Raw genomic sequence first — 10,228 nt, 5'->3', positions numbered from 1 at the left:
AACCGTTGACACCATATCCACCATTGCACTGGGAGCAGCGACCAGGCCCTGGGACCAGGCTGCCAGTCTGTTAGCAAGTAGGAGTCATAGGCAAAGGCACTCCGTAGGCATAGTTATCCCAGTGGGGTGGCTTCTAGGCAGAGAGAGCATCTTCTGAATCTTACGTGATAATTCAGAGAAATTAAAAAATGAAATTCATTCTCAATCCCGCATACAAATACACAAGCTGTTACAAATTTTGCTGATTTCCTTCAGGCCAAGTGCAGGGATCATCTTCCTGAATTGTAGGCAAACTCTTCTGCTATTTCCCTCAGTACGAATTTTCTGTCACTGCCTTAACAGGCTCTGCTAAGGCTGTATCGTGGGAAACTTGTGGCTCTACAGCTCTTACTACTAGGCTCTGATAAAATTTCTCTACTAGAGACTTTTATCTTTTTTAAATTAATTATTTAATTTATTTATTTATTGTGGTACGCGGGCCTCTCACTGTTGTGGCCTCTCCCATTGCGGAGCACAGGCTCCGGACGCGCAGGCTCGGTGGCCATGGCTCATGGGCCCAGCCGCTCCGCGGCATGTGGGATCTTCCCGGACCGGGGCACGAAACCGTGTCCCCTGCATCGGCAGGCGGACTCTCAACCACTGCGCCACCAGGGAAGCCCTATCTTTTTTTTAAATTGACTCTTTGAATTCAGCTTCCCAGGAAAGATGAGTTTAGAGATTGGAGGGTCCCTGTGAGACAGAGCAGGTGCTGCACCTCCCATTGCACGTTCTGAGGACCCTCAACCACAAGGTGAACTGCTCTTCCACAGCATCTTCCCTTGAACTTTTCACTGACGTGCTCCTAGTCATATGACTTGCATTCAGTTGAGTAGCTTTTCACTGCTTTTCTAAGTTCCGTCTGGCTGCTAGGGTCAAATGAGATACTTTTGCCACCTAGGAAATTTAGTATATCCAGATGATTCCTGTAGGATTTTGGAGTGCCCTTCCCTAGGTGATGCCCCTTCTTTTGAGAATCAGGAAATGACTCTTATCTGTCTACTTGCCCTCCTTCACTTACCCTGTCGTTTATAACCTTGCAACCAAGTGATGAGTAAAGACAACGATCATAGAGCTCTCTCAGGTTAATACTGCCACAGCTACATTCCCACTTGGTGCAATTTTAAGATTTGGACATTTGGAAATGTGAGATCCTTTCCCAAATCTTTGGCTCACTCATTCTGTTATTCTCACCCCTTAAAAGGATGCAACCCATTTCCAGGATCATGATTTCCTTTTTTTTTTTTTTTCATGTTTTTTTAAAGCTAATATTGTGTGTCCTTACGTTATGGGCCACCTTGGATCCTTTCTGGAAACATGTGAACGTATATTAAAAATAAAAAAGTAAAATGTGGCCCTACAGCCACACCGGGATTTCATTGCCCTGAGAGAGGAGTTGGGACGCATCAGTGACTTCCACGAAGCCTATACTTTCAAACAGGCTCCGGGCCAGCCTGTTTCCGGCTTCAGCAAGGAGAATGTTCCAGCGGTAACCAACAAGGAGAACCTGGCGACGCCGGTCTCGACTCCATTCCTGCAGCCGACCCTGGGGAGCGACGGCTCTGCGGTCACTTTCGGGAAAACCCAAGAGGATCCCAAACCGTTTTGCGTGGGCAGTGCCCCACCGAGTGTGGACGTCACCCCCACCTACACGAAAGACGGAGCTGACGAGGCAGGATCAACCGATGGCAAAGTTCTGAACCCGAAGCCATCTAAGCTGGCAAAGAGAATCGCCAACTCCGCTGGTTACGTGGGTGACCGGTTCAAGTGTGTCGCTACCGGACTGTACGCAGACTCCAGTCAGCTCGACCGGGAGCAGCGGGCATTGCAGGTGAGCCCCCCCCCCCCGAATTTCAGGAGCCTGACCAGTTGTCAGGTTTTTTTAATGTGTGAAGAGGAGGGGGCCGGGGGTATGATAGGGCAGGACACCGGGCTGATTTGGTTAATGAAGCTTAGGATAATTGAAATGTTTGAAATGTGTCCAGTAAGGGGACGTAAGTGGATACTTGAAGTTATTCTGTAGATTTTAAGCAAACTCCACTCGAATGCTGATAACGGAAGTTTTAATTATTGCGAAGGATGTCTATACGACATTTACCTATCAATCGCTTTGATTTCTCTGCCGTTACTGTATGTTAACAAATATACCTAAAAGCGCTGCTTAGAATGCCTTACGTGATACTTGGTGGAGGTGTGTAGCGGCCGCATGTCTGTGAGATTCGTGCAATTTTTTTTTTCCACCAAAAAAACAAACGAACAAAACAAAAACACCAACCTTGCTTAAAGGGATAGAGTATGTATTTAACTTGCTAGTGAATGATAGATGTTGTATAGGAATTTCCTTAAGATATTTTACTTTTAATTAAAAGACAAATAAAGCCAAATTGTTTTGCAATGTTAAGAAAAAAATTGGTTTATGCTTATAAAAATGGATGAAGTTATCTAAATGATCCATTGAGTGCCCATTTTAATTACATAGGTGGAAGGATTACAACAGGACAGTATTTTATGTCTACCCGCTGCTTACTGTGAGGTCAGTTCTTCAAATTTTTATTACTAGAATCTTCCATAAACCTTTTGAGTTAAATTTCATTTCCAAATATACAAAGGGAAGTTTGTGGGCCATGGTCATCTTTATTCATTGTGCATTTGTTTTCTTTTCTGTTGTGTTTTTGTTTCGCTTTCTTTGCGTTGTGTTTTTGTTTTGTTTTATTTACCTCCGAAAGAGAATGTCTGTCTCTATGCCACAGTGTATGTATGGCTATACATACACACCACATATATCTCTACGTACGTATGGCTTTACGAATAAAGAGTGTGTGACTAGTTACACATAGACACTCTTACATTTTTATCGTTCAATTTTAAAATATCTCAGTTGTATCATAAATTGTGGTTGGTTTGGGGCAAACTTTTCTTTGAAGATACTTTCCTTTAAGGTAAGGGCAGTGAAATAGCTTTGGTGGTAAGGTGTGTCTTTTTTCCATCTCCGTTCTCTTTGTAGCGTGCAGTGATGCACTTCTCAGAGTTGGAGATGAAAGAGCGAGAAGGTGGCCACCCCACGACCAAAGACTCTGAGGTGCACAAATTCAGCCCCACTGACTGGGAAAGGCTGAAAGGAAGTCAGGACAAAAAGCCAAAGTCGGTCGCCCGGGAGGAGGCCATTGCCGACCAGAACGACAGTGAGAGATGTAAGTGAACCCAGGCGGCTCGCGTGTGGTACCACGTCGGTGGGAACGGGGCGGTTCCGCTCCCAGTGCCGAGGGAGGTGAGAGGAAGCAGTACGCTTCCGACGGCCCAGCGTCTGGGTGCTGGCTGTTCGGAGAACGGGCTGCTCTGGCCACCCTTCCCAGCTGTGGATTGCAAGGCTGGTTGTCCTTTTGAGCGTTGCGGCATCCAGGAGTGAAGCCCCTATGAAATGCTGTTCCCTGGCACGCGTCTCCTTTTTCCGGAGCAATGCTAGTCCTGTAGTTAGTAATAGTCTGATACAGTAGAGCAGAGGAATGGCAGTGCAGGACCTCCGGCGTAGCAGGTATGTGTTCTGTTGTGTAGCAGGTACGGACACGGGTTTTTGGTAGCAGTGGAATGACACTTGCAGCCAGAGCCAGACCCTCCAGAGTGACAGTCTCCTGTGGGAGGGAGTGGAGGGTACTCGGATTCTCCCTCCAGAGGCAGAGGTTTCGTTCAAGTGCGATGAGGGCTGATGAAGGCCCCAGAGAGATGAGCATCATTGTGTTCTGTGGAGGCTCGTTTGCAGTCATGAGGAGCTGACACCACGCTCCCAGGCCGTGGGACCAACGAGGGTGTCTTCCCACCAGACGGGTGTGTTCTGTTCTGGAGGCCGAACTGGAGAGAAAGCTCGTGTTGGCCTCGAGTCACACTCTGCGGTCCCATCGGCGGCTCCCCCACTGGGGTTGACTTCGGGCTTTGCCCTCGAGACTTCCTGGGCGAATGAGATGCGTTGGCAGCAAGTGGAGGTCTTTCTCCCGCTTTCTTCAGTGTGCGTGCTGGTGGCCTGTGGCCTGCAGCCTGCTCCGGACCCCAGAAACCTCACCGGTGATGGTGAGTGAGGGCACCTCGGTGAACGTCGAGGACAGGGTGGGCGTGCAATCCTCCTGAGACGGGACAGTCTGGGGTGGTGGGCACGTTTGGGAGGCCCAGGCCCTTGGACCCAGTCGTAGGGTCGGCGTTCGCTTGCACGCTTAGGTCGTGGGTGCCTGATGCAGTTCGGGAAAATTGTGGTCAGCAGCAGCGTGTGCTTCTCTGTGCTGCTTGGAGCACTGCCCTCCCCCAGCTCATCTTTGGGGTCAGACAAAGGCCTGTGGCCACGGTTCTGGGTAAGCCACACTGGGACTGGTCTGTCCCACGTGGCTCCCGTAGAAGGGGATTTCTGGGGCTAGTCAGTGGCGGCCTTACCCGAGGGATGGGGCTCTTGATGTGCCTGGAGTAGACGATTCCGAGCTCCTCCCCCTCGGGATTGGAATGAAAAACGGAGGGTCCAGGCCACCCTGGAGTGAAGCAGCAAGAAGGCCTGCCTCCTTGCCTGTGCTCACAGCTGACACGCAGCCCTTACCCTCCTGAGTGGCCTCATAACTCAACTCCTGGGGAAGTTTCTCCGAGAGATGTGATAAAAGTGGGCACGGCCAAGTTCACGGGGCTGCACTTTTCTGAGGATGGGATCTGCCTCTTCTGGGTGGATGGTGAGGGAGGCTGGAGGAAGGGAGCGGGCAGTTAACCGGCCTCGAGTCTTCTCGCCCTTTTCTCCAGCAACGTGGCCAAACCCAGGGTGGCCGCTGCCCTTCACGTCTCAGTGGCCTCACCCGCCCTTCTTCCCAGAGACGTTTGTGTGCGTCCTTCCCAGTCTTTCCTGCTGAGCGTGGAAACGAGAACTCGGTGTGGCTGATGGGGAGCAGGGCCTGAGCCCCAGATGATTCCGAAAGCCCCCTCCCCCCACCGCCTGCCTCCAATCTCAGACCGACCGACGGGTCTCTTCCTGGAGCACCCGGGACGTGGCCCAGTGAGCCATGAATCGCCACCATGGGAGGGCAGGAGAAGGGTTGGGGAAGGTGAGGGGCTGCGTTTGAAAGGTTGGGGCAATGGAGGTGGGTTCCCCACCCACCCTCTGTCTTGTAGAGACGTGGGGTTTGTAAATAGCTGGTCAGGAAAGGTCACCTGAAGGGGCCACTTTTCTTACTGCGGCCTCCACGTCCAAGGCCCAGCAGGTGTTCATTCCATTCAGCTGGATATGAACGGGCCTTCTTGTTCTTGGGCCATCACGTCTTGAGCTGATATGGGCTCAGGTGCTTCTCATGGGTGTCGGTGTGGCCGAGAGCCGAGCTGTGAGCACATGGGAGCTGGGGCGGGGATTTGGGGCGGGCAGGGGTCCCAGAGAGGGTCCAGGATGCCTTCAAGATGCCTTCCCCCTTCTGAGGCAGCCCCTACCCATGGAGGGCCCAGGAGCTTCTAAGGTGGTGGGTGCTGTTTGCGCGGCCCTGGTTTTCCTGGTGCGGGTGCATCTTGTTGCTAGGGGCTTGTTTAAAAAAGAAATTAACTTGAAAACACAGTGGCCGAGATACTCATTTATTCTTTATGATCACATGGGTGGCTGAGTGAAATTTTTATTTTGGAAGTTCACCAAATGAGTTTGAAGGTTCCTCAGACTTGGAAGTTCATCACTAGGAACGCTCAGTGGCATTTGAAGATGGGGCGGGGCAAGGAGGCATTGGTCCCTTCCTTCTCAAACTTGGAGTAACCATCTCCCTTGCCAGCCACTTGGCTGGGACAGGCCTAGGACCTGCTCAGTGGCAGTGCCTGGCCAGGAGCTGGAGGAAGCCTCAGTCGAGGGGCTTCATGAAACTTCTTTGCTCAGGGAACTTCTCTTCCAGCTGAGCACCTGCACGTTTGTAAACTACTTTGGAACAGAGATCCCCTGCACTCCTTCTGTAGCGGGTGTAACTTTGAACAAGGTTAGCCCTGACTGGAGGTGCTATTACAGTTAAGCTACAGAGAAGGGGATTTTAATCCTGGGGAGCCTTGCAGCGACTCAGAACCCTCTCACCTTGTTTAGGCCTCACTGGGCATGGCTCAACAGTGGGGAGGGTGCTTTGCTGCCACAGTGACTTGTAAATGTTGCTGTGGTGATGCTTCTGTGAGGTGATGCTATGGTACAACCATAATGAATTTGGGATATATGTGCTGTGAGTCATAAGACCATGCTGCAGGGACCACGTTCACATCTTGCTTAGACTGGGTGACCAAGGGCACATGGCTTCCCACTTTTAGAAGGGCCAAAAGTAGCAATGATGGCAAAGCCTGATGGTTAGGATCCCCGTGTATCTATTTATCTCCCCAACTCCTTTGCCCTCAAGGGTCATCCTCCTGTGGGTCGTGGTTAGAACAGTCTTTGAGAAGCTCCAAGTGACACGGAGCCTCTACCCCATAGCTGGTGGCCATGGGCATCTTGGGCAGTCGGGGTGGGTGTCCTTCAGGATTATTACTGGCCTGGGTAAGGTCACACTAGCGTAAGGTCTTGGGGGGCCTTAGCTGAGGGGAATTGAGGTCTTTGCCCTAAAAGGCTCCGGGGTTGGGGGATGGGTGGATGGACCTAGTTTGGAAAAAGAAACTTTCAAATTGGACATGGGGGTTCTTAAGGTAACCCTTCCATCTCTCCATGGATCCCCTCCCACGGAGCTTTTAGGGAAGGCTGATTGGACCAGAGAAGTCCAATGGTGTAACCAGCAGGGCTCACCTCTTAAAATTTCCTACGTTTCAGGCCTGAGATTCAGGCTGGTCTGAAAGTCTTGGCATCTTTTGGTTAAAGGGATTTTTCCAGCCTTTCTCTGTGCTGAGCCCGGCCCGTGATTATGAAGCCCACCCTGGAGGGAGGCTAGCAATAACATTCCCACTTTACAAGTGAAGGGGGCCAAGTTGTAAAGCGGCACCATTCCTGCCCGAGTGTTTAAGAGGGTCACAGAGCAGCCGGAGTGAGAGTTGCAGCACGCCGTCTTCACCGGGCCTGCGGTAGCCTGGGCTGCATCACCTGTAAGCACAGGCCAGGAGTTTGGGGTTTCTCCTGCTGCCATGACAGGAGACCCTCCCGGTTGGGGTGATTCCACCATTCCGGCAAGAGTAGATGGGGATCTCTCCCACCTTGGGATACCCTTGGAGAAAAGCTAAGTGTGTTCCACCATTGAGAACACAGGTCAGGCTAGCCCAGGCTAGGGTGAGGTTCATCCCCACAACTGGCTGCCATTAAATGCTGGGAATGCCCCCAAGAGAGGCTGATCAGGGGACCAGCCGGCTGGGCCGAAGTGGGAGTGATACTTGAAGTGGTCTAGGGAGAGGAGGAGGAATGCGAGCAGCATGTGAGGGGTGTGTCCATGATTTCATCTAGAAAAACGGGCTGTGGGAGCTTAGCTCAGGTGTTAACGAAATACGAAACTCATACACCCACCCCCACCCCCGGCCGGTGATGGACACAGGGTCATCTTCGGGGAACTCTTTACCAGCACAGTGATCATTATGGAATTATTTGTGTGTTAGAAACAATGTGACTAGCAAAGCAGTTGAACTGTTTCTTTGGCTAGAGCAAAAGTGAGGAGTGATGTTAGGCTGGGGTGATTGGAGGAAAAGCCCCAAGTGGATGCTAGATTGAGCAGGGGGGCAGGAGCTACACAGGCAGAGCTGGGGTGTGAGCAGTTCAGCCCTGCCCCCCACCCCCCATGAAGGGGGTTGGAGTCTTGTCTTTGAAATGTCCTTAGATGCTTGCTGCCTGGGAAGGAAGGCGTGGAGACGTGCCAGGTGGGTGACTGGTGTCACTGAGGGCCTTCTTCCTAGACAGGAACTAGGAGCAGCCCCTCGATGGCAGTGAAATGCTTTTCCCCCCACGGGTGTGGAAAGAGGACAGACGGACTTGTAGCAATCTGGTTGAGTTCTTTGAAATTGCCCTTGACCCTTGTGTGTGCACCAGGAAGCCTTTCCTTTCCCTTTGCCAGGCTCCTCTTGCCTTGGTCTCCCCAGCTTCCCAGCCTCCCACCATTCTTTCCCTACCCTTTTTCTTCACCCTCGCCCCTGCTGACCCAAGTGAACATTGGTGCTATGTCTGTGTAGATGGCAGATGGGGGCTATTTGGTCTGTTGATGACATCAGCCTTTTTTGTTGACTAGCAGCTGTTTCCATAGTCATTTGTAGCTCCCTGATTGGTTGGATCTTACTGTGAGGTCACTCACCCCCCCTTTAAAAGTAAGCCACCTTGGAGAGTTAAGCAGTTAGGGAGTGATCTCACATGCCTATAGAGGAATGGTGTAGATGCCTCACCTTGACCCTTGAAGGATGGATTGTGAGTGGGCTACGTGCCTCATTTTCTGCTTTCTTTGCTGGTTGTGTTCAGCTGTCCTTCCTTTGGGACGTCTTTCTGAGGGTTTTGTGCTTCCGGCGTGTGAGGCCCCTGGTCTCCAAAGGGGGGTGGTCTGTTGGTAGCAGATTGCCTTGGGCATGGGGGTCCTGCCTGCTCCTGGTGACCTTTGTTCCCTCCTTTCCGGGTTGTCTCCCCTCCCCTAGGGGAGTGTTTTGATGGAAGCAAACCTGACCGCTTTGAAGCCCCAGAAGACAGTGATCTTCCTGAGGACATGGACACGGAGCCCCCCAGAGAGTCCCCCGCCAACCAGGCGGCCCCGGACGCGTCACGCAGCCCCACCCTCCGGCTGAACAGAAAGTGCAAGGTCTCTGGCGATAGGAACCACACTGAGACCACTGTGCTCCCGGAGGACTCTCTGCTGAAGGCCAAGCGGAGACGGGTCTCCAAAGGTGAGCTCGGTTTGGCTTCGGGCCCGCAGGGCACCCTACGGAAGTCCTGGAGCGGAGCAGTGGAAAGTTCCAGTCCCACCCTGGATCCCTGGGGGGAGCCACTCACACCTCCCCACCCCCCACCCCCCCAAAGCCAGTTGCCTGGGCTGGAGCCCAAAGGTGGCCAAAGGCAAATAGGCCCCCTCCCGAGACTTGGTGACAAGTTCCAGCCAACACAGTGACCACACCCCTCCCCTCCCCCACCCCTGTTAGTGATGTGTAAGACAGTTTGTTCACCCCCCCGCCTCGCCCTGGGGGGCTTCTTCTTTAATTTGTAGTTATTTCTCCATTAGCTGACTGGCCTGAGAGGGAAATGACAAACAGTTCCTCTAACCACTTAGAAGAGCCACATTATAGTGAGCTGACCAACCTGAGGTGTGCATTGAATTAACAGGGCTCCATCCCAGAAAGCAGCGCCGCTTGCTGCACCTTAGAGGACGGCGGGAGCAGAGAGCAAACCTGGCCGGCAGGGCAGGAAGGAAGTGACCCAGGCGGTTCAGCCTGCGGTCACCCCCCAGGGCAATAGCATCTCCAAAGAGAAACCTGGCAGGAAAAGGGCAGAGGCCAAAAGCAACAGCAGCTGGTTGGAGGAGTCCCTTAAATGCAGTGACAATGAACAAGGTACGCACGGGGCCGGGGGCACTCCTGGAGGTTGGATCACCCGCCCTCTGTGGGAAACGGCCCTGGAGGGGACCTGAGGGCCATCCAAGTTGACAAGAGTAGCGTGTGGCGAGCGGGGAGTTTTCTTCATGAGATCCTTTCAGCCTGCACACTTCCTTATGGAATGGACAGTGAGGCGGGAGCTCGACTTCCTGGGCTGCTCCTCATCACCCAGCCCGCGGCTGGGCAGGAAGGGAAGTCTTGGGTGACCCCGGGCGCTTGTCAGTGCCCTCATTCCAGCCTCAGGCTGTCCCCAGTCGCCCTGTCCCAAGCAGCCAGGCCCCCCACGGGTGGGGACGGGAGCGCACGAAGGGCTGGCTTCTGCCCTGTCTTGCGGCCCTTTGAAGCGACTTGCCATTTGGCGTTTCGTGGGTTAGCCTATTTGCCGGTTGAATGTGGGATAATTAAAATATTAGTGCTTTGAAAACATAATTGGTATATCTTTAAAAACTGAAGCTGCTCCAACGATCAGTGCTAACAATGGGCTTTTCTTTCCTCACCGGCTACAACTGTGTAACGCCCGCTGCTTCTCCCCCTGACAGATGTGCTGTGCATGGACGAAGAAATGGATCGGCAGCCTTCGCCCCTGCCGCAGCAATACACCGACAACAGCGAGAAACCATCCGGGAAGCGACCGTGCAAAACCAAGCATTTGATCCCTCAGGAGCCCAGGTGGGGCTTGCCGCTG

The 10,228-nt window shown here is 52.6% G+C and overlaps 1 protein-coding gene across 1 annotated transcript; it reads left to right on the top strand.

Annotated features, from left to right (window-relative positions):
- Positions 1 to 705: 705 nt before the first annotated feature.
- On the top strand, positions 706 to 9,103 carry LOC308610110 (BCL-6 corepressor-like; the record flags this gene model as incomplete). Its single annotated transcript, XM_081259362.1, has 5 exons — positions 706 to 731; positions 1,507 to 1,867; positions 3,041 to 3,227; positions 8,596 to 8,749; positions 9,094 to 9,103. 5 exons carry the CDS (start codon positions 706 to 708, stop codon positions 9,101 to 9,103), a joined length of 738 nt encoding a protein of 245 aa, XP_081115488.1.
- Positions 9,104 to 10,228: the final 1,125 nt, after the last annotated feature.

Source organism: Mesoplodon bidens, assembly GCF_964165515.1.
Source record: "Mesoplodon bidens genome assembly, contig: HAP1_SCAFFOLD_378, whole genome shotgun sequence".
NCBI classification, from domain to species: Eukaryota; Metazoa; Chordata; class Mammalia; order Artiodactyla; family Ziphiidae; genus Mesoplodon; species Mesoplodon bidens.
The sequence above is the reverse complement of the archived record's forward strand: the minus strand, read 5'-3'. Positions and strand labels throughout refer to the sequence as shown.